At 46.6% G+C, this 24,396-nt stretch overlaps 1 protein-coding gene across 1 annotated transcript in view; it reads right to left on the reverse strand.

The window, feature by feature from the left end:
• Positions 1-7,210: 7,210 nt before the first annotated feature.
• The window catches only part of LOC116945306 (E3 ubiquitin-protein ligase TRIM17-like), a 36,974-nt gene continuing 19,788 nt past the window's right edge, over positions 7,211-24,396 (reverse strand). Inside the window, exons 5-6 of the mRNA XM_076069066.1 lie at positions 12,500-12,615; positions 7,211-9,050 (exon numbers count right to left, since the gene is read on the reverse strand). Of these exons, the coding sequence (XP_075925181.1) occupies positions 8,443-9,050; positions 12,500-12,615 (724 nt within the window). The 3' untranslated portion in view covers positions 7,211-8,442. The remainder of the gene's footprint in view (positions 9,051-12,499; positions 12,616-24,396) is intronic.

Below are 24,396 nucleotides of genomic sequence, written 5' to 3' on the forward strand. Positions count from 1 at the left end.
CCTACCGATTGGCGGGTGATCCCAGCGAGCTGATTGGCCCGCGAGTCGGCACCAGGTAGCACCTTTGATGTAGAAAGAATAAAGCGGGTCAGGGCGAAGGGAAAAGGCTCTCTGGCTACTCGAGTCAACCCCAGGCCCGTCAACTCCCGAGTCCAGCCGCGCGAACGTCCGTCGGACGTATCGATGCGCCGAGAGGACCAGCCAGCAGTGACGACGAATCGTGAGTAAGAGAGAGAGAAAGAGGGAGTTGGGCCTTAGCTTAAGAGGAAAACCGGAGAGGGTAAAGGGGAGAAGGACAGGTAGAGTGTAGTGCCGACTATCGAGAGATAGATTGGTCCTGCCCCGCTGATCCCGACTGACTCGGTTAAATAAGGGCTCGCCGACGCGGTGGAATAAATCGTCGGCGGTTACATAACGGACTGGTGTGGTTTTTGCGAGGGTGTGGAAAGAGAGTGGAAGCGTGGGTGCGCTTGCTGTTCTCGGCGGTCGCCGCATGTGTGGAGCGGCGCCGCGTGGAGTGTGTGCGCTACCAACCGTCGGCTGCGGACTCCCACGTTGCGAGCGGATACCCATCTCGCACGCCTGCCCATCGCATAGCCCTTTAAACCCGTTTAATCCAATCCCCCCCAATCGTCGGAGTGAGCACGAACGACGTCGCTTACCCTCCGACCTTTAACCCCCCTGTTACCCGCGTGTGATTGGTGCGTGGGACTGCGCGGGCGGGGAGCGTCGCGTTTGGGTGCCGGCGAAGCGCTAGCGGGTCCCAGGGCGGTCGAGGGTGATGCCTCACCGGCAGGAAACCCGGACTCGGGGGGGGGCAGCACAGGGGGGGGAACAGGAGCGCGACGACCTTTCCCCGCCCGGGGAGGAGTGCGGCGGCGGCAGCTCCCACACTAGTGGAGAGTCTGGGAGCGTCGGTACTTCGCGGACAGGGTCGCAGACAGGAGAGATCCCGGGGGCCGGCGACCCCAACACCTCAACAGTCTGTTAAGGCTACACGGGGGATCTTTGTCGTTGTCTATGCTAGTCTGAGCTGTGCTGCCATCGAGTGATACAAAAAGATCGATGTAAGTTGTTTTTTACCGCCTTCAATACAAACAGCTGATTAATACAGAGGCTGGTTGCTATGGAAACGCGGGCCACAGTCGCTATGCATAGGGACGTGCGTGGTGACGTCACCACGCACAGCACGTGACAATTAGTGACTATCTTCTTTATTATTTCGGTAAAGTCACGTAGAATGTCTAAATCGTAGCGTGAGAGAGCAGACAGACGCCAAGCAATAATTTCAGCACCTGCGTTGACAAGGCTGGGAAAATGTAGATAACGCTCCCCCACCGCAGCTAGGATAAGACACCACACGGGCAAGCCAAGAGGAGGGAACAGAGAGAGATGCCTTGAAATTCTTTGCTAACGAAGGCATCAGCAGACCTCAGCAAACAAAGTAAGTTAAAGAAATTACAAGACAGTCACACCGAACATTGATACTAACACTATTCACCTTAAAATGACGAGGCCTGGATAGCGGGGTGAATCACAACCTGGTCGAACATAAAACTACATGATACTTGAGCGATGTTAAACCGGGGGCCAGGGAAAAAGAGAGTCTCTCGGCTGCCTTTATCTTCCTGCAGCACATGATAAGAATATGCATACGCTCAAGAGAGCACCTTCCCTTGAAATAAAATCAAACACCACGATGGGAAACTAATACAACCGACCTCGAGCCACATACAGAATCATAACTGTAAGACTATGGTGGAATAAAATGTGAACTTAAAAAAAAACCTTAACGAACGTGGACTCACGGGGAAGGTCGCACCGGAGGGAATATCGCCCCTCCCTCCAGGTTGTGCAACACAGACAGAGACGCCTGTGAGACGATTTGTAACACCTGTTGTTATGGTTTGTGGAAAGAGGAGGGCAACAGAACTGTGCCGTAAATGACGCACACAAGGACACACATACGAACGGACGCAGATACGGACACACACTCCAGACCACGACACACAGCTAAATCAATAGAAGCTCCACCTTGTGGGGAAGAGCCAAGAGGAGGGATTTTGGCATAAAAGAGGACACTACAACATTGAAACCTCAGTTCGTCAGGAACTCAGCTGAGTTCGTCCGGAACTCAGCTGAGCTACCATCAGGAGCTCAGCTGAGCTAATCAGCTGAGTTCATCAGCTCATCGGGGCTCAGCATCAGCGGAGCTCAGCTCATCAGCTGAGTTCACCAGCTTGGCTCAGCTCATCAGCAAGGAGCTCATCAGCTCAGCTGAGCTTGCCAGCTTGGCTCATCCCTGTGTGGGATCGGCCTCTGCCAATGCGGAGGAGGTCTCTGCCGCCCGCCGGAGTGGCGAGGGTCGCTGTTTAGCGACGAGGCTACGTGGTGCGAGTCGGCATCATCAAAAGTAGCATTGCAACGAACGTGTATCAACAGCCAGCAACATCACCACACGCTACCAGCAAGCTGCGTGCGCCATCTACCGACAGGTCATCACAACTACAACAACCGGTGTCAACAGCCAGCGACACCACCGCACGCTACCAGTGAGCTGCGTGCGCCATCTACCGACGGTTCATCGCAACAACAACAGCATGTCGGCTCATCAGCTCGGCTCAGCCGAGCCGAGAGAAGAATCGACCGATACGTATGACGCGCACCGCCCCCACCACACAACAGGCCAGGCGTCTTTTTGACGCAAAGAATCAACTCCGAACACTGACTATTCAACACAATTTATATCCCTCACCATACACGAGTCAGGAACCAAAAGCCAATCCCAAAACGTGAACGATCTGTGGCCGTGGAAGCATCGCTACAGATCGGGTGATAACAGTCCGTCGTTTATAAGCATATTCATAATTTTCCTCCTTAAAATTTTGTTTTGGGTTGTACTTCTAATCGCATAAATTACCAACCGATCCATCTATACGAATTAATCCTTGACCCCTTCGCCACGGAGCTACGCTCACGTGGGGGAATAGCGTATCCAACTGGCTTTCTTATCAGGCAAACTGGTCCATAATTAATTAAACGTTGGCCCAAGATAAGGATATCAGGGGAGAGAACGCCCCCCACCGCACACCCTCACTCTAAGCCATTTCGGTAATCATATAATCTGTCCGATGGATCTGTTGATATATTTGTGCCTTTGGGAATAATAACTGTTTTGATCGCCTTTTCGTATGAATATCGTCATATAATCTTTAAGTACCTTTCGTTACTGATCGCCGCACGTACTCGCATACTCTACAGAATACTCTACCGTTCCGTGACCCAATGTGCTAACAACGTGATAAGGGTTGCATATGATGAATAATGAGTGCGGTACTGCGTGAACAATTCAAGTATAATCATTTATTATAAAGTTAAGGTTTTATTTAGATTAGAATATGCATGTTTTAACGACTCTCTCTCACCAACCGAGCTCGCGTTACGCGGCAGAATTAACCATAGGTGCTGTTGTCAAAGTGAAACAACCCAGTCATTGATGAGACTGTGTTGATACTGTGTTGTAATTCCAAGCCGAGAGTTGTATCTTTTAGAGTAAAGGTTTAAATAGAAATAAATTGATTAATGCAGAAGTGGCCGTGTGATTCTTTCCTGAAATCTATGCATAAGAACTGGTTCTCGGTTGAGATATGAACTTGGTGACCTAAAATATAAACATACAAATCCACTCAATAAACGTTAAAGTGAGAATAATTGTATTATACTGATCGATAATACGAAGTTAAACAGCGAAGCCGAGTTGGCTCTGGCATACCGCATCATACTAACATAACTGCATACGATTAATTGTATTGTCCCGATTGATAACCGACCCTCGACAATGAGGCGGGGTCTGATTATCATAAAGGCTGTCATTAACATAACCAAACCCACTCGCATAAATTAATACGATTATGACTCGAATTAGCATAATTTTTATGCATAATTACACAAATTTACATAATTTCGGATAAATTATGCACATTTCAAATTTCATTTATGTTTCTTATTTCATCAAATTTTTATAACCCACACAAATACAACAGCGTCACGTGGCACCGTCTAGCTACTGTCACTACCACACCGCTGTCATCACACCAGCACCACGGTGCGTCACGTGGCACCGTCTAGCTACTGTCACTACCACACCGCTGTCATCACACCAGCACCACGGTGCGTCACGTGGCACCGTCTAGCTACTGTCACTACCGCACCGCTGTCATCACACCAGCACCACGTTGTGTCACGTGGCACCATCTAGCTACTACCACTACCACACCGCTGTCATCACACCAGCACCACGGTGCGTCACGTGGCACCGTCTAGCTACTACCACTACCACACCGCTGTCATCACACCAGCACCACGGTGTGTCACGTGGCACCATCTAGCTACTACCACTACCACACCGCTGTCATCATACCAGCACCACGGTGTGTCACGTGGCACCGTCTAGTTACTACCACTACCACACCGCTGTCATCGCACCATCACCACGGTGCGTCACGTGGCACTGTCTAGTTACCAACACGACCACACCGCTGTGATCGCACCAGCACCATGGTGCGTCACGTGGCACCGTCTAGCTACTAACACTACCACACCGCTTGTCATTACACTAGACCATATTTATTTATAAATATATATTTATATTTTTGATATTATTTTTCTCATATATTTAGTTATGAATTTATATAAATATAAATTAATGTATAAAAATATATATATACGTGAAAAATATATATAAATTGTTATAGGTATATTTATGTATATACATATACACATGTATTTATATTTTATATACATATTTAAACGTGTTCGTTTTTTGTTATATAATCATATCATTATATATGTTTTATATAAATGTTCATTCATATATAAATATATTTCGAAATATATATTTACATATACATTAATTTTCATACCTAAATATAAGCATTAAATGAAAACATAATATACAGTGAATATGCACAGATATAAATATGTATTACATAATTTGTGTGCGGCGTGTTGACAAAAAGCCTGGGGACGACTTTTATTTTTCGTTCCCAGTCCCTGTCACTGTAAAAAGTTCACACGTGGTGGTTGTGGTGGTGGTTATTATGGTGTTTGTTGTGGTGGTTGTTGTGGTGGTTGCGGTGGTGGCTGTTGTGATGGTGGTAGTGGTGGTTGTTGTGGTTGTGGTGGTTGTTGTGGTGGTTGTGGTGGTAGTGGTGTGTGGTGCCACAATAGCGAAGCCGCTCCGTCGAAACCGGGGCCGTCGCTGTGCTGCTGCGACCGAGAAGCCACCCGGCTCCCATCACAGCACTTCCTCCGCCCCCCCCCCCCAACTAAACACACACACTCAAGTAGGGCCTCATGGGGAGGAGAGGGGGGCACCTGCCCTGAGTTTTAACCCGAGAGGCCCCCTCGTGGGGGTGCTCCACGGTTTCTCAGTGTCAGGGAATTGGCACTGCGGCGCCGCGGCTTAATTAGAATTAAATGACCACGGCGAACTCACTGAGAACCGCAGTGAGGAGATGCTCAAGACACACACGGACCAGCAGACAGGTGGGGAGCGGGGCAGCGTGGGATAAGCGTCTCCACCCATGGTGCACCGCGGGCTAGCGTCTCTACCCATGATGCACCGCGGATTAACGGCCCTACCCATGATGCACCGCGGATTAACGGCCCTACCCATGATGCACCGCGGATTAACGGCCTGACCCGTGATGCACCGCGGATGGGCGCTGCGAGGGCTTTGAAAGGAGCATAAAAAGGGACGCTTTGGGGAAGCAAGGGGCCATTATTTTTTGACTGGAGATCAACAGGAGGGAGGGATCGCGGAGCCGTCACCTGACTGTTACTCGCACGTCCGTGAGACGGGGCAGAGAACAGCCAGATGCTGGTTACAGCATCATCTATCCGCGACCTCCATAGCTGCGAGGCCGGACCGTAAGTACGAGGGAGAGAGGTAAGACAAAGGGACGAAATTCGGAGAGAAAATAGAGGGCAGAGAGGTCCATTAAGTATCAGGCAGTAGCGAGATAAGTTAGACCTGTCCTGCTGGTCCGTACTGACACACACAGTCTAGTTCGATACTCGCGGGGAATAAAACCGCTAATAGGATAAAGCTGTGTCGTGGTCACTGTGAATGTGAGGAGGGCGACGGAGTGTTTGGTGTTCGCATACCGGTACGAGTGTGTACAGAGTGTTTTGTGTTCGCGCGCATACGCGGCTGTTTGCAGCGAATAAGGGAGTAGAACATGCTTAGTGTCCGTACCGGTACGATTGTTTACAGTATTGTTCAGCGCGCGCGTACCTACACGAATATCTTCGGTGGTGCCCAGCGCTCGCGTACCTGCGCAATAGCCTACAGTAGCGCTTTGCGCTCGCGCGCCTGTGTGACGGGGTGGTGGGGTGGCGGGCGCGCACTCGCGCGATTGTCTAATAGCGAATACGCAGCTGTGTAAACAGCCCGTTAAATCGGAGCAAAGTAATCGCGGCGTGTTTGTTTTTGCTTAAGCGCGTGGAGCGTGGGTGGGAGGGAATCCCACGGAGGCGCGACGCGCCTGTTTATTCCCGTGCAGGACGGGGTTTTACTTTGCGAGCGCGCTCACCGCGACACGCCGCCGTTGCACAGGGTAGCGCATCGCGAGCGCAAAGCGTACGAGCCGCTAATTAGGCTACGCAAACGCGGTCGACATCCCAGGCAGAGGTACAGGAGGGCGAGGCATTAGGGGTTGGTAGTCTGGACCTGACAGAGCAGCCGGGGGGGTAGCGGTATTAATGGAAAAGGGGGCGTCGGTGGGCAACGGCTCCGACAATTCAGTGATGGCGGCGGACGGTAGCCCCCACAGGTGGTGGTTGTTGTGGTGGTGGTTGTAGTGGTGGTGATGATTGTTGTGGCGGTGATTGTTGTTGTGGTGGTTGTTTTGGTGGATGGGACGGTGGTTGTGGTGGTGATTGTGGTGGTGGTTGTGTTGGTTGTGATCCACCAACCTCCCCGCCCCTTCTACAGTGCAGGGTCACAGCGAGGCTGCAGGTTGCCCCTCAGTGCCTCTGTTTTGTTTTTGTTGTCGCCAACGCGGGACTCCCCCAGTGGCGGGAATCCAGAATGTCATAATCTGTGTTTGTAGTGCAGCAGAAATCCGATGAGCTGTGAAGCTTTTTGTGTTCACAGATGGTGCAGTGGTGAGGGGCGGACGTGGTGGAAGCGCGTGGGGGGGTGGGGGGAGAGGGGGAGGGGTGACGTGATGACGTCACCGCGTTGGGGGAGCGTGTGTGGTGACGTCACCACGTCCATGACGCAGCAGCATACAACTTGAACAGCTCAGACATTTTTCATATTCTTAGCTCTTTAGGTAAAGTCACGTTGAAGGGAAACAATAAAATAATAAAATATATATAAAACAATCAAAATTCTCACGACGTTTCGACCATAACACAAACGGTCGTCATCAGGTGTGTCGGTTTGCATTCATTTATTTTTAAACGGTGTATTTATTTACTTATATAAAAACGTCAGCGCCACGCACAGCGATTTGGCAGTTTATTTAGGACTAGTCCATCTATGTTCTGAAAAGAGGAGGGGGGAGACGAAAAATTTATGTATGCTGTCTGAAAGCCACTGTAAGCGTGAACCATCAATTAAGACCTGAAATGGTTAATCAAATCTTTCCAATGATTGCTAAGCCAGAATCCATCTTCTCGGTTGAAATTGTCTCTGTGCTTGTATCTATATTTGTAGATATAAATAAATAATTCCACCGTTGAAAAATAACTAAATTATTGCAGACCGACACCTGATGACGACCGTTTGTGTTATGGTCGAAACGTCGTGAAAATTTTTATTGTTTTATATATATATATTATTATTTTATTGTTTCCCTTCAACGTGACTTTACCGAAAGAGCTAAGAATATGAATTACTGCAGTCACGAAAGCTTTCAATCAAAGCTCAGACATTGTTGGCGCCTTTTGTGTTTGTCGCCATCTCTTTATTTGTTTATTAATTTGTAGATTTAATTTGCTTGGCATTGGATTTGTATAGGATTTAGTCCTCGTGTTTAATTAATGAACAGCGTTGCGGGATGCAGTGAGCACGAATGACGCTGTACATAACTACATTGTTGTTGTTTGTTCGGTATTTTTATTGTAGAATGGACGATACAATCGTCACAATGCCACTGTCATACGCGGACATTTATACTTTCAAAAATCAATATTATTATTGTTGCATCTCTCCCACAACCCATGACACCACCAGTGTATAAACACATCCCAGTTCACCATTGCTAATCACCGCACCCCTACACTACAGTCACACTCCTCTGGCAGGGTGAATACATCCACGTTGGCTTCACACCCACACACAGAGCGGTACTTATTTTATCACCCCCCTATGAATGTTGTGAGGATTGTTTACGCTCAGCCCCCCTGTTGTGATGGAGAGCCACGCAACCCCTAGACACCGACAGCCACCAGCCAGTCACGGGCGTGCCACTGCGCGTGACGGTGACGAGGGTGGCGAGTGCCACTCATATCCATAATCCTCGCTGAGGCACCATCATCACACCCCACTGCCAGCCCAGGATGTAGGGGCTGAGCGAAGGTTTGGTGAAACGAATACAACGGCGCCATGGAGTCAGCGCTGTAAAACGACAGCAGCCCCGCGTCCCAGTCCAGGTGAACCCCGATTATCCGCAGAGGCTCCGACACCGACAGTGAGGTCGCTACACCGCCATGCAGGACTGAGAAGCTGTTGTCAAGTTTCTGTAGACACCAGGACACGTCACTCCCTCCCAGGCCGCACTCATCACCACTCCCTCTCCGTGGGATTGTCCCGTACGCGACTCCAACCCGACACTGCCCGGCGCTCCCCACGTCCACCTCCCAGTAGTGCTGACCCGACGAGAAGCTCTCAGAGCACAGGGCTTGGTTCCAGACATCAAAGCGGTTTGGGTGATGGGGACGACCCTGGGGGACACCGCTCCACATCACCGCCCTGAGGTTCGAGGAAATCTGGAGGTGGTCGTAGGCTGAGTTTGTGTCCAGAGTCGGTGAGCGTCCATCTGTGGTGAGGACAGCGACGACGATCGCACAACGGTCACGGCAACATTAGCGGCACGAGCAGTGCACGTGGCGTGTACACACACGCAGGTGTTCTGTTGTCTGTTGTGTTGCTGTGGTCATACCGCAGTACGTGGTACGTTGATACGTAATACAGTGATCATCACGCGTATGACAAATGCATAGAGTACTAGTATTCGTTAGTATTAGAGTACACATACTAATATTCATTAGTATTAGTGTACATATACTAATATTCGTTAGTGTTTGTGTACACATTAATATTCGTTTGTATTAGTTTAAACATACTAATATTCGCTAGTATCTGTGTACACATACTGATAATCACTCGTAAATAATAATTAGTGAATAATAATAATAATTTCACAATAATTAATTATAAATAATAACAATAGTATAACACTAATATGACCATGGGTGTGTGTGCAGTGGTAGTTAACAGGGATGCCAGCAACACGATGTTAACGCCACTTTCACACCGTGTCTCTACAAACAAGATGCCTGTACAATAGCCACCGCAGCCTCGCACACTCACATCCATACACAGACATTTTGTCACTCCGCTGCTGGATGAGCGCCTCCCTGCACCGTGTGCGTCCTGCGGGGGGATTATTTTACCATACTTCACCGCTCTCATCAGTGCGCCTTAGAGTTGGTGGGGATCGTGAACGTAGAAGCGTAGCGGTATAGTACAACAATAGTTAACGCTGCGATGCCCTCTGCTGTCCACCCCATCACAACAGTTAAAAGTTTGTTTAATTTAATTAAATAAATGTTGTTGCCCAAAGATCTGCCAAGTCCTCTGCTTTTTCCCTCGACCAGCATCGAGTCTTTGTCTGCTTCTTTAAATGTCCACACAGTGACGATATCAGCCACTTAGTTGAGCTGTTATTTGTGATTGCCAGGTCCCTTCTGAAAAAGAGCTACACAGCTCAGTGGGGCCATATCTGTTCAAATAAAATGAGTTCAGTCTATGGGTCTCTATGTATCTCTATAAGTCCCTTTTGTATCTTTATTGTTCTCTATGTGTGACTATGGATCTAGTATCTATATGGGTCTCTCTGTATCTCTGTGTCCCTATGCATCTCTATGGGTCTCCAGGTATCTCTATGAGTCTCTATGTATGTGGATGTATCCATATGTATATTTATGTGTGTCTGGATATCTCTATGCGTCTCTATGTATCTCGATATGTTCCTTGTTATATTTATTGTTCTCTATGGTGACATTGGGTCTGATATCTATATGGCTCTAGTATCTATATGGGTCTCTGTATATTTGGCTGCTGATATAAATGTCCACGTGATGACGATGATATCAGCCATTTGGTGGAGCTATCATTTGTGACAGCCAGCTCGCTTCTGAACAAGAGCTACATAGCTCAGTGGGACCCTGCACCTGGTTACGTAAAAATACGTTATATAGGTTAGAGAGCCCCACAGCCTATAGTACCTGCTATGCACGGTGGTCACCCATCCCAGCACTTGCCAAGTTCAACGCTGCTTAGCCAGGAATCGACACCACGTTGTGCAGCACGTCAGCCGCTGCCCCACCGCTCCCCCAGTGTGTACACTAACTCCGAAACATATAAACTAGTTGGTAGGCGAGTGAGTGAGTGCCAATTTAGGTAAATAGATGAGTGAGTGGGTGAGTGGGGGTGTGCGTAGGTGAGTGAGTGAGGTAGTAAAAGTGAGTGGGTGTGGGGAGTGGTAATGTAGCGGTAGGCCCACTGCGCTATGTAGCTCTTTTTCAGAAGCGACCTGGCCACACGTACTCTTTTCTCATCGAAGTGGATTTTCACGTGGAAATGCATAGCAGCCAAATACCCTAAATGCACAATTCTAAATGTGGAGGGGAAAAAACTGGAGGTCCCGGAGAAAAATCCACATATACAGGCATCGCGATTGGGATCGAACCCACGACCTTCTGTATACCAGGCAAGGTACAGTAGTTAACATATACTTAGCCACTGTGGTGTATACAACAGGGCTTGTACTGGAGCGTGTATATTACCATCTGTGTGTATGAGTACACTCGGTCTAGTCACGTGTACTCTTGATGTCATAGCTCTACAGTGCTTAACTCCTCACAGCTATGCTGCAGTGTGGCTCTCTGAGCTTTGGGCATCATTTCCATTTAAAATCGCAGTTTCTGGACGCAAAACGTCGAGCGTGCAGCAACAAGCAGTACAATACAATTTGTTGACTTGGGCGAGGTTCGTGTAGGAGCTTGGGAGCAGAGACGAGGAGGGGGGTCTACCAAGTGCAGTGGAGCGAGGGAAGATGCAGAAAGAAGATTGAGGTGACCTGCAGTGTGGTGAGTGGGTAGATGAGTGAGTGGGTAGGTGAATGAGTGAGGTAATAAGTGTGAGAGAGTGAGGTGGGGCAGTAAGATTGTGAGTGGGTGAGTCAGTGGGTGAGTGAGTATGTGAAGTAGCGAGAGTGCGTCAGTGTTTAGTCAGGGAAGTATTTTGACCGCGATTGCATCGTTTGTTGTGATTGCACTCTGAGAATCCAAAAGCTGCCTTAGTCCGGCTCTCTGAACCTCTTGTGAGTGAGAGTGATCTCGTGCTGGAGCAGTGGGTGCAGCAGCAGTTGTTGTCGTTCACTCGTGTTGCTGTGAACCGAACGACCTCAGTTTGATTACCGGCTGTGGCTAACAACGGGGCCGAGCGACATCAGAACTGGTCCTTGTCCTACCAATTCGCAAAAACACAGACACACAGTGGCCACCGTGGTGAAGTATGGTTAAGCAACCTCCATATTCGACACACTATTGGAGGCCTTCATCCAGCGGTAGTTTGACAAAGGGCTGTAAATGAAGATCTTAGACTGAAACTCTGAGACCCAGTAAATTATTTACATTCCGTTGTTCTTTTCAAGTCCGAGTTGTGAAGGCTGCCATCGCGATGATGAAACAGTTGCAGTCTCCATCCTGCACTTCGTTTTATGTTAACGTTCAATCCCAATTTGCCCGCAGTGAGCGCCCTAAGTACAAAAAGTTACTTATCATTTGGCTTACGTTCATCTTAATTCTAACCTAGCAGCCACTTTCGTCAACCAACCGTGAACCCCCTGCAACCACGCGTGATGGTCAGCATCTAAATGAGCGTGCCAGGACTGGAACGTGCTTCGTCCATAGCTTACAAAGTCGCCCTTTTTCTCTCAAGAAGCGCACTATCACGTTGCTATTGTTGTTTGCAGCTCTTGATGAGTGAGACCCTTCGTGTTGTTGACAATCTTTCACCCAGCACATCGGTACCTGTTCCATGACCTGAATGTACGCAGGTCTTCCTTGCGAAGGGGTCACACTGCATTAATGGACTCAAGCCTGGTTAAAATAAAGAACGCCCTCCAAATAGGTAGGATTTGTCGGCAATCTGGAGTTTGTAATGGAGTCTAAGGAAGATCGTCGTGGCAGAGGGATGTACCGAGAAAAGGCAGAAGTTTGGTTTGGACGCCGCCCACTGAGATGACTTTTGCGAGGTTCAGACCATGGGAGACGGGGGCTGGGTCATCCTGAGTCTCCTGGGAGACGGAGCTCCTCCTGCACTCACAGCACAGGACACACACAGAGTCTAATGAGGGTCCATGTCTCTCTACACACACAGCATGAGACACAAAAAGGTCTAATGAGGGTTCATGTCTCTCTACATATGGACAACACAGGCAGCCCTCGACTTGCGAACGCCCGTACTTACATACCAGCTTCGATTACATTTAAAAAAAGAACTTTGACTTAGAGAGCAAACTCGCAGTTACAAACTGATCCGCAGAACTATTTTGTTCAGAGGAGCGATCCTCCGCCAGATGCAATGAGCCGGCCTCGTGGTGGGAGTGTTTGCGTCTGTACGGACATTGCATTTGTGCGAAAATTGTGTGTGAAAGTGTGGGGGGTACAGCTGGTGCATTTACAAGTCATCTCAATCAGCCAACCCATGGCACCTGGGTCTGTCTCGAGACCTATCAGCGAGCCTTCAATATTTCACGTGGTCTCAAAGTGTACTTCGCCTGGCACAGGCGCCGTGGTGATATCACCGTCACTTAGTGGTGAATAGCGGGTATTAGTATTGGTGTGTGGAGCGGTAGTGTAGCGGTAGTGTAGCGGTGAGTGTGCTACAAACGCAGCGACCCGAGTTCGATTCTTGCTATCAGCCAACACCAGTACTTGGTGTGGGGACTAAACATTGCCACCGGGGAGACAAGCAGTGGGCAGTGACGCTGGCTACCCACCCCCTCGTGTGCCACAGTGGCGGCCATCTTGGGCGCTGCTCGCTGAGAGTACTTTCCCAATACATCCTGTGAAAGCTATACATGGATTGTTGTCGTTGGGGTGTGGGTGTCTTTGTGTGTGTGCATGCGCGCATGCCCGGTGTGTGTGTACAATTGTGGTGACTCATTGGCCCCCTTCCGAAAAACAAGCTAACATCAAAGTAAGTGAACCTAGTACTTTTCCACACTTATGTGACTTTATTTTATATTTTATTATAATATACAGTATTTTTTATTATCGTGTTAGATGAAAATGTACAATATTGCTTTATTATGAGTTTGAAAATGTTTCCGTTTTTGTTGAACCGTAACACATTATATTACAGACCGTGTCGGCATTTAAATACGGTGCATTATTGTTTTCCGTCTTACGATCCGTTCCACTTACAAAGGCTTACACATATGGGATACTAGCTTTACTACCCGGCTTCACCCGGGACTTGGATTCACCACGCCCGTCCGCCTTTGTCTCCCCAGTGGCGATGTTCACACACCACACCAGTTACTCGTTTGAGGTTGAGTCGACCTAGGGGACGTCCAGGACCGGTGGGCGTGAGAGGAAATCGAACTCGGATCGCCGGGTTCGTAGCGCAGCGCGCTAACCACTACACTACAACGAGTTACGCTTCCACATGCGCGGGTCACATGACAGATTTGACGTCACAGCTCACTTACCGTGCAAAAAAGTACATGAGATCCCCCCCCCCCCCCAAAAAAAGTGTATTTTTATAATTTTTCCATGGTGTACAGTCTGAAAAGTACCCACATGGCAAATTTCAAGTTTGTTGCATGTCGGGAAGTACGCTAAACATTTTGAACAGACCGAGAATAAAATAATAAATTGATAAAATAAAATAACACAATAATATTCTCACGACGTTTCGGCCACAACACAAGCGGCCTTCATCAGGTGAAGGGAGCGAGACTGTCTGGTAGGACAGCGCTGGAGTGAGAGAGCCACGTTCAGATCACGGCTTTTAAGCTGTGTGAGAGGAACAAAGAGCCTTAGAGTCGCGGCATCTCTTCAGAAAGGTGAGAGACTCGATTAGTTGAGCCTTCTTATCCCGAAGTCTGTTGAATGATCTTAAGGATGTGTGGAATCCCTCCCCGTAGAGGCGGTTAAATTTCCATTTAAAGCTTTCGTGACTGCAATGATTCATCTTCTTTGGTTCTTTCGGTAAAGTCACGTAGAATGAGAATAAAATAATAAATTGATAAAATAAAATAACACAATAATATTCTCACGACGTTTCGGCCACAACACAAGCGGCCTTCATCAGGTGAAGGGAGCGAGACTGTCTGGTAGGACAGCGCTGGAGTGAGAGAGCCACGTTCAGATCACGGCTTTTAAGCTGTGTGAGAGGAACAAAGAGCCTTAGAGTCGCGGCATCTCTTCAGAAAGGTGAGAGACTCGATTAGTTGAGCCTTCTTATCCCGAAGTCTGTTGAATGATCTTAAGGATGTGTGGAATCCCTCCCCGTAGAGGCGGTTAAATTTCGATTTAAAGCTTTCGTGACTGCAATGATTCATCTTCTTTGGTTCTTTCGGTAAAGTCACGTAGAATGAGAATAAAATAATAAATTGATAAAATAAAATAACACAATAATATTCTCACGACGTTTCGGCCACAACACAAGCGGCCTTCATCAGGTGAAGGGAGCGAGACTGTCTGGTAGGACAGCGCTGGAGTGAGAGAGCCACGTTCAGATCACGGCTTTTAAGCTGTGTGAGAGGAACAAAGAGCCTTAGAGTCGCAGCATCTCTTCAGAAAGGTGAGAGACTCGATTAGTTGAGCCTTCTTATCCCGAAGTCTGTTGAATGATCTTAAGGATGTGTGGAATCCCTCCCCGTAGAGGCGGTTAAATTTCGATTTAAAGCTTTCGTGACTGCAATGATTCATCTTCTTTGGTTCTTTCGGTAAAGTCACGTAGAATGAGAATAAAATAATAAATTGATAAAATAAAATAACACAATAATATTCTCACGACGTTTCGGCCACAACACAAGCGGCCTTCATCAGGTGAAGGGAGCGAGACTGTCTGGTAGGACAGCGCTGGAGTGAGAGAGCCACGTTCAGATCACGGCTTTTAAGCTGTGTGAGAGGAACAAAGAGCCTTAGAGTCGCGGCATCTCTTCAGAAAGGTGAGAGACTCGATTAGTTGAGCCTTCTTATCCCGAAGTCTGTTGAATGATCTTAAGGATGTGTGGAATCCCTCCCCGTAGAGGCGGTTAAATTTCGATTTAAAGCTTTCGTGACTGCAATGATTCATCTTCTTTGGTTCTTTCGGTAAAGTCACGTAGAATGAGAATAAAATAATAAATTGATAAAATAAAATAACACAATAATATTCTCACGACGTTTCGGCCACAACACAAGCGGCCTTCATCAGGTGAAGGGAGCGAGACTGTCTGGTAGGACAGCGCTGGAGTGAGAGAGCCACGTTCAGATCACGGCTTTTAAGCTGTGTGAGAGGAACAAAGAGCCTTAGAGTCGCGGCATCTCTTCAGAAAGGTGAGAGACTCGATTAGTTGAGCCTTCTTATCCCGAAGTCTGTTGAATGATCTTAAGGATGTGTGGAATCCCTCCCCGTAGAGGCAGTTAAATTTCGATTTAAAGCTTTCGTGACTGCAATGATTCATCTTCTTTGGTTCTTTCGGTAAAGTCACGTAGAATGAGAATAAAATAATAAATTGATAAAATAAAATAACACAATAATATTCTCACGACGTTTTGGCCACAACACAAGCGGCCTTCATCAGGTGAAGGGAGCGAGACTGTCTGGTAGGACAGCGCTGGAGTGAGAGAGCCACGTTCAGATCACGGCTTTTAAGCTGTGTGAGAGGAACAAAGAGCCTTAGAGTCGCGGCATCTCTTCAGAAAGGTGAGAGACTCGATTCGTTGAGCCTTCTTATCCCGAAGTCTGTTGAATGATCTTAAGGATGTGTGGAATCCCTCCCCGTAGAGGTGGTTAAATTTCGATTTAAAGCTTTCGTGACTGCAATGATTCATCTTCTTTGGTTCTTTCGGTAAAGTCACGTAGAATGAGAATAAAATAATAAATTGATCAAATAAAATAACACAATAATATTCTCACGACGTTTCGGCCACAACACAAGCGGCCTTCATCAGGTGAAGGGAGCGAGACTGTCTGGTAGGACAGCGCTGGAGTGAGAGCCACGTTCAGATCACGGCTTTTAAGCTGTGTGAGAGGAACAAAGAGCCTTAGAGTCGCGGCATCTCTTCAGAAAGGTGAGAGACTCGATTAGTTGAGCCTTCTTATCCCGAAGTCTGTTGAATGATCTTAAGGATGTGTGGAATCCCTCCCCGTAGAGGCGGTTAAATTTCGATTTAAAGCTTTCGTGACTGCAATGATTCATCTTCTTTGGTTCTTTCGGTAAAGTCACGTAGAATGAGAATAAAATAATAAATTGATAAAATAAAATAACACAATAATATTCTCACGACGTTTCGGCCACAACACAAGCGGCCTTCATCAGGTGAAGGGAGCGAGACTGTCTGGTAGGACAGCGCTGGAGTGAGAGAGCCACGTTCAGATCACGGCTTTTAAGCTGTGTGAGAGGAACAAAGAGCCTTAGAGTCGCGGCATCTCTTCAGAAAGGTGAGAGACTCGATTAGTTGAGCCTTCTTATCCCGAAGTCTGTTGAATGATCTTAAGGATGTGTGGAATCCCTCCCCGTAGAGGCGGTTAAATTTCGATTTAAAGCTTTCGTGACTGCAATGATTCATCTTCTTTGGTTCTTTCGGTAAAGTCACGTAGAATGAGAATAAAATAATAAATTGATAAAATAAAATAACACAATAATATTCTCACGACGTTTCGGCCACAACACAAGCGGCCTTCATCAGGTGAAGGGAGCGAGACTGTCTGGTAGGACAGCGCTGGAGTGAGAGAGCCACGTTCAGATCACGGCTTTTAAGCTGTGTGAGAGGAACAAAGAGCCTTAGAGTCGCGGCATCTCTTCAGAAAGGTGAGAGACTCGATTAGTTGAGCCTTCTTATCCCGAAGTCTGTTGAATGATCTTAAGGATGTGTGGAATCCCTCCCCGTAGAGGCGGTTAAATTTCGATTTAAAGCTTTCGTGACTGCAATGATTCACCTTTCTGAAGAGATGCCACGACTCTAAGGCTCTTTGTTCCTCTCACACAGCTTAAAAGCCGTGATCTGAACGTGGCTCTCTCACTCCAGCGCTGTCCTACCAGACAGTCTCGCTCCCTTCACCTGATGAAGGCCGCTTGTGTTGTGGCCGAAACGTCGTGAGAATATTATTGTGTTATTTTATTTTATCAATTTATTATTTTATTCTCATTCTACGTGACTTTACCGAAAGAACCAAAGAAGATGAATCATTGCAGTCACGAAAGCTTTAAATCGAAATTTAACCGCCTCTACGGGGAGGGATTCCACACATCCTTAAGATCATTCAACAGACTTCGGGATAAGAAGGCTCAACTAATCGAGTCTCTCACCTTTCTGAAGAGATGCCGCGACTCTAAGGCTCTTTGTTCCTCTCACACAGCTTAAAAGCCGTGATCTGAACGTGGCTCTCTCACTCCAGCGCTGTCCTACCAGACAGTCTCGCTCCCTTCACCTGATGAAGGCCGCTTGTGTTGTGGCCGAAACGTCGTGAGAATATTATTGTGTTATTTTATTTTATCAATTTATTATTTTATTCTCATTCTACGTGACTTTACCGAAAGAACCAAAGAAGATGAATCATTGCAGTCACGAAAGCTTTAAATCGAAATTTAACCGCCTCTACGGGGAGGGATTCCACACATCCTTAAGATCATTCAACAGACTTCGGGATAAGAAGGCTCAACTAATCGAGTCTCTCACCTTTCTGAAGAGATGCCGCGACTCTAAGGCTCTTTGTTCCTCTCACACAGCTTAAAAGCCATGATCTGAACGTGGCTCTCTCACTCCAGCGCTGTCCTACCAGACAGTCTCGCTCCCTTCACCTGATGAAGGCCGCTTGTGTTGTGGCCGAAACGTCGTGAGAATATTATTGTGTTATTTTATTTTATCAATTTATTATTTTATTCTCATTCTACGTGACTTTACCGAAAGAACCAAAGAAGATGAATCATTGCAGTCACGAAAGCTTTAAATCGAAATTTAACCGCCTCTACGGGGAAGGATTCCACACATCCTTAAGATCATTCAACAGACTTCGGGATAAGAAGGCTCAACTAATCGAGTCTCTCACCTTTCTGAAGAGATGCCGCGACTCTAAGGCTCTTTGTTCCTCTCACACAGCTTAAAAGCCATGATCTGAACGTGGCTCTCTCACTCCAGCGCTGTCCTACCAGACAGTCTCGCTCCCTTCACCTGATGAAGGCCGCTTGTGTTGTGGCCGAAACGTCGTGAGAATATTATTGTGTTATTTTATTTTATCAATTTATTATTTTATTCTCATTCTACGTGACTTTACCGAAAGAACCAAAGAAGATGAATCATTGCAGTCACGAAAGCTTTAAATCGAAATTTAACCGCCTCTACGGGGAGGGATTCCACACATCCTTAAGATCATTCAACAGACTTCGGGATAAGAAGGCTCAACTAATCGAGTCTCTCACCTTTCTGAAGAGATGCCGCGACTCTAAGGCTCTTTGTTCCTCTCACACAGCTTAAAAGCCATGATCTGAACGTGGCTCTCTCACTCCAGCGCTGTCCTACCAGACAGTCTCGCTCCCTTCACCTGATGAAGGCCGCTTGTGTTGTGGCCGAAACGTCGTGAGAATATTATTGTGTTATTTTATTTTATCAATTTATTATTTTATTCTCATTCTACGTGACTTTACCGAAAGAACCAAAGAAGATGAATCATTGCAGTCACGAAAGCTTTAAATCGAAATTTAACCGCCTCTACGGGGAGGGATTCCACACATCCTTAAGATCATTCAACAGACTTCGGGATAAGAAGGCTCAACTAATCGAGTCTCTCACCTTTCTGAAGAGATGCCGCGACTCTAAGGCTCTTTGTTCCTCTCACACAGCTTAAAAGCCATGATCTGAACGTGGCTCTCTCACTCCAGCGCTGTCCTACCAGACAGTCTCGCTCCCTTCACCTGATGAAGGCCGCTTGTGTTGTGGCCGAAACGTCGTGAGAATATTATTGTGTTATTTTATTTTATCAATTTATTATTTTATTCTCATTCTACGTGACTTTACCGAAAGAACCAAAGAAGATGAATCATTGCAGTCACGAAAGCTTTAAATCGAAATTTAACCGCCTCTACGGGGAGGGATTCCACACATCCTTAAGATCATTCAACAGACTTCGGGATAAGAAGGCTCAACTAATCGAGTCTCTCACCTTTCTGAAGAGATGCCGCGACTCTAAGGCTCTTTGTTCCTCTCACACAGCTTAAAAGCCGTGATCTGAACGTGGCTCTCTCACTCCAGCGCTGTCCTACCAGACAGTCTCGCTCCCTTCACCTGATGAAGGCCGCTTGTGTTGTGGCCGAAACGTCGTGAGAATATTATTGTGTTATTTTATTTTATCAATTTATTATTTTATTCTCATTCTACGTGACTTTACCGAAAGAACCAAAGAAGATGAATCATTGCAGTCACGAAAGCTTTAAATCGAAATTTAACCGCCTCTACGGGGAGGGATTCCACACATCCTTAAGATCATTCAACAGACTTCGGGATAAGAAGGCTCAACTAATCGAGTCTCTCACCTTTCTGAAGAGATGCCGCGACTCTAAGGCTCTTTGTTCCTCTCACACAGCTTAAAAGCCGTGATCTGAACGTGGCTCTCTCACTCCAGCGCTGTCCTACCAGACAGTCTCGCTCCCTTCACCTGATGAAGGCCGCTTGTGTTGTGGCCGAAACGTCGTGAGAATATTATTGTGTTATTTTATTTTATCAATTTATTATTTTATTCTCATTCTACGTGACTTTACCGAAAGAACCAAAGAAGATGAATCATTGCAGTCACGAAAGCTTTAAATCGAAATTTAACCGCCTCTACGGGGAGGGATTCCACACATCCTTAAGATCATTCAACAGACTTCGGGATAAGAAGGCTCAACTAATCGAGTCTCTCACCTTTCTGAAGAGATGCCGCGACTCTAAGGCTCTTTGTTCCTCTCACACAGCTTAAAAGCCATGATCTGAACGTGGCTCTCTCACTCCAGCGCTGTCCTACCAGACAGTCTCGCTCCCTTCACCTGATGAAGGCCGCTTGTGTTGTGGCCGAAACGTCGTGAGAATATTATTGTGTTATTTTATTTTATCAATTTATTATTTTATTCTCATTCTACGTGACTTTACCGAAAGAACCAAAGAAGATGAATCATTGCAGTCACGAAAGCTTTAAATCGAAATTTAACCGCCTCTACGGGGAAGGATTCCACACATCCTTAAGATCATTCAACAGACTTCGGGATAAGAAGGCTCAACTAATCGAGTCTCTCACCTTTCTGAAGAGATGCCGCGACTCTAAGGCTCTTTGTTCCTCTCACACAGCTTAAAAGCCATGATCTGAACGTGGCTCTCTCACTCCAGCGCTGTCCTACCAGACAGTCTCGCTCCCTTCACCTGATGAAGGCCGCTTGTGTTGTGGCCGAAACGTCGTGAGAATATTATTGTGTTATTTTATTTTATCAATTTATTATTTTATTCTCATTCTACGTGACTTTACCGAAAGAACCAAAGAAGATGAATCATTGCAGTCACGAAAGCTTTAAATCGAAATTTAACCGCCTCTACGGGGAGGGATTCCACACATCCTTAAGATCATTCAACAGACTTCGGGATAAGAAGGCTCAACTAATCGAGTCTCTCACCTTTCTGAAGAGATGCCGCGACTCTAAGGCTCTTTGTTCCTCTCACACAGCTTAAAAGCCGTGATCTGAACGTGGCTCTCTCACTCCAGCGCTGTCCTACCAGACAGTCTCGCTCCCTTCACCTGATGAAGGCCGCTTGTGTTGTGGCCGAAACGTCGTGAGAATATTATTGTGTTATTTTATTTTATCAATTTATTATTTTATTCTCATTCTACGTGACTTTACCGAAAGAACCAAAGAAGATGAATCATTGCAGTCACGAAAGCTTTAAATCGAAATTTAACCGCCTCTACGGGGAGGGATTCCACACATCCTTAAGATCATTCAACAGACTTCGGGATAAGAAGGCTCAACTAATCGAGTCTCTCACCTTTCTGAAGAGATGCCGCGACTCTAAGGCTCTTTGTTCCTCTCACACAGCTTAAAAGCCGTGATTTGAACGTGGCTCTCTCACTCCAGCGCTGTCCTACCAGACAGTCTCGCTCCCTTCACCTGATGAAGGCCGCTTGTGTTGTGGCCGAAACGTCGTGAGAATATTATTGTGTTATTTTATTTTATCAATTTATTATTTTATTCTCATTCTACGTGACTTTACCGAAAGAACCAAAGAAGATGAATCATTGCAGTCACGAAAGCTTTAAATCGAAATTTAACCGCCTCTACGGGGAGGGATTCCACACATCCTTAAGATCATTCAACAGACTTCGGGATAAGAAGGCTCAACTAATCGAGTCTCTCACCTTTCTGAAGAGATGCCGCGACTCTAAGGCTCTTTGTTCCTCTCACACAGCTTAAAAGCCGTGATCTGAACGTGGCTCTCTCACTCCAGCGCTGTCCTACCAGACAGTCTCGCTCCCTTCACCTGATGAAGGCCGCTTGTGTTGTGGCCGAAACGTCGTGAGAATATTATTGTGTTATTTTATTTTATCAATTTATTATTTTATTCTCATTCTACGTGACTTTACCGAAAGAACCAAAGAAGATGAATCATTGCAGTCACGAAAGCTTTAAATCGAAATTTAACCGCCTCTACGGGGAGGGATTCCACACATCCTTAAGATCATTCAACAGACTTCGGGATAAGAAGGCTCAACTAATCGAGTCTCTCACCTTTCTGAAGAGATGCCGCGACTCTAAGGCTCTTTGTTCCTCTCACACAGCTTAAAAGCCGTGATCTGAACGTGGCTCTCTCACTCCAGCGCTGTCCTACCAGACAGTCTCGCTCCCTTCACCTGATGAAGGCCGCTTGTGTTGTGGCCGAAACGTCGTGAGAATATTATTGTGTTATTTTATTTTATCAATTTATTATTTTATTCTCATTCTACGTGACTTTACCGAAAGAACCAAAGAAGATGAATCATTGCAGTCACGAAAGCTTTAAATCGAAATTTAACCGCCTCTACGGGGAGGGATTCCACACATCCTTAAGATCATTCAACAGACTTCGGGATAAGAAGGCTCAACTAATCGAGTCTCTCACCTTTCTGAAGAGATGCCGCGACTCTAAGGCTCTTTGTTCCTCTCACACAGCTTAAAAGCCGTGATCTGAACGTGGCTCTCTCACTCCAGCGCTGTCCTACCAGACAGTCTCGCTCCCTTCACCTGATGAAGGCCGCTTGTGTTGTGGCCGAAACGTCGTGAGAATATTATTGTGTTATTTTATTTTATCAATTTATTATTTTATTCTCATTCTACGTGACTTTACCGAAAGAACCAAAGAAGATGAATCATTGCAGTCACGAAAGCTTTAAATCGAAATTTAACCGCCTCTACGGGGAGGGATTCCACACATCCTTAAGATCATTCAACAGACTTCGGGATAAGAAGGCTCAACTAATCGAGTCTCTCACCTTTCTGAAGAGATGCCGCGACTCTAAGGCTCTTTGTTCCTCTCACACAGCTTAAAAGCCGTGATTTGAACGTGGCTCTCTCACTCCAGCGCTGTCCTACCAGACAGTCTCGCTCCCTTCACCTGATGAAGGCCGCTTGTGTTGTGGCCGAAACGTCGTGAGAATATTATTGTGTTATTTTATTTTATCAATTTATTATTTTATTCTCATTCTACGTGACTTTACCGAAAGAACCAAAGAAGATGAATCATTGCAGTCACGAAAGCTTTAAATCGAAATTTAACCGCCTCTACGGGGAGGGATTCCACACATCCTTAAGATCATTCAACAGACTTCGGGATAAGAAGGCTCAACTAATCGAGTCTCTCACCTTTCTGAAGAGATGCCGCGACTCTAAGGCTCTTTGTTCCTCTCACACAGCTTAAAAGCCATGATCTGAACGTGGCTCTCTCACTCCAGCGCTGTCCTACCAGACAGTCTCGCTCCCTTCACCTGATGAAGGCCGCTTGTGTTGTGGCCGAAACGTCGTGAGAATATTATTGTGTTATTTTATTTTATCAATTTATTATTTTATTCTCATTCTACGTGACTTTACCGAAAGAACCAAAGAAGATGAATCATTGCAGTCACGAAAGCTTTAAATCGAAATTTAACCGCCTCTACGGGGAGGGATTCCACACATCCTTAAGATCATTCAACAGACTTCGGGATAAGAAGGCTCAACTAATCGAGTCTCTCACCTTTCTGAAGAGATGCCGCGACTCTAAGGCTCTTTGTTCCTCTCACACAGCTTAAAAGCCGTGATCTGAACGTGGCTCTCTCACTCCAGCGCTGTCCTACCAGACAGTCTCGCTCCCTTCACCTGATGAAGGCCGCTTGTGTTGTGGCCGAAACGTCGTGAGAATATTATTGTGTTATTTTATTTTATCAATTTATTATTTTATTCTCATTCTACGTGACTTTACCGAAAGAACCAAAGAAGATGAATCATTGCAGTCACGAAAGCTTTAAATCGAAATTTTGAACAGACACACAGAATCACAAATTTGCCTTTTATAGATGTAGTGGAGTAGATAATGCGATTAGGAATTGGCCATGTACAGTACATACAGACAGACAAGGAGAACGGGTCACACGAGGACGAACAGGTGGTCGAGTCGCAAGTGCCGTAAACAAACCCAAGTAATTAAGGGAGTCGTGGCACGAGGGCTGTGATTGGTCGAGAGGCTGTTAGCGTTAAGTGGTGGGGTCAGAATGTCTGATGAGGGGGACAAGTGCTGGCTGGCGGGAAACGGCCAGCGAGCCACGTGGCAATTAATTAAGGCTAATGCGAGAGGGGATAAAACGCGAGGTGGTTTGAACGGAGGAGAGTTGCTGTTGGAGAGTTG

The sequence above is a fragment of the Petromyzon marinus genome, chromosome 23 (assembly GCF_048934315.1).
Source record: "Petromyzon marinus isolate PM22_M1 ecotype Great Lakes invasive population chromosome 23, UKy_Petmar_22M1.pri1.0, whole genome shotgun sequence".
NCBI lineage: Eukaryota > Metazoa > Chordata > Hyperoartia > Petromyzontiformes > Petromyzontidae > Petromyzon > Petromyzon marinus.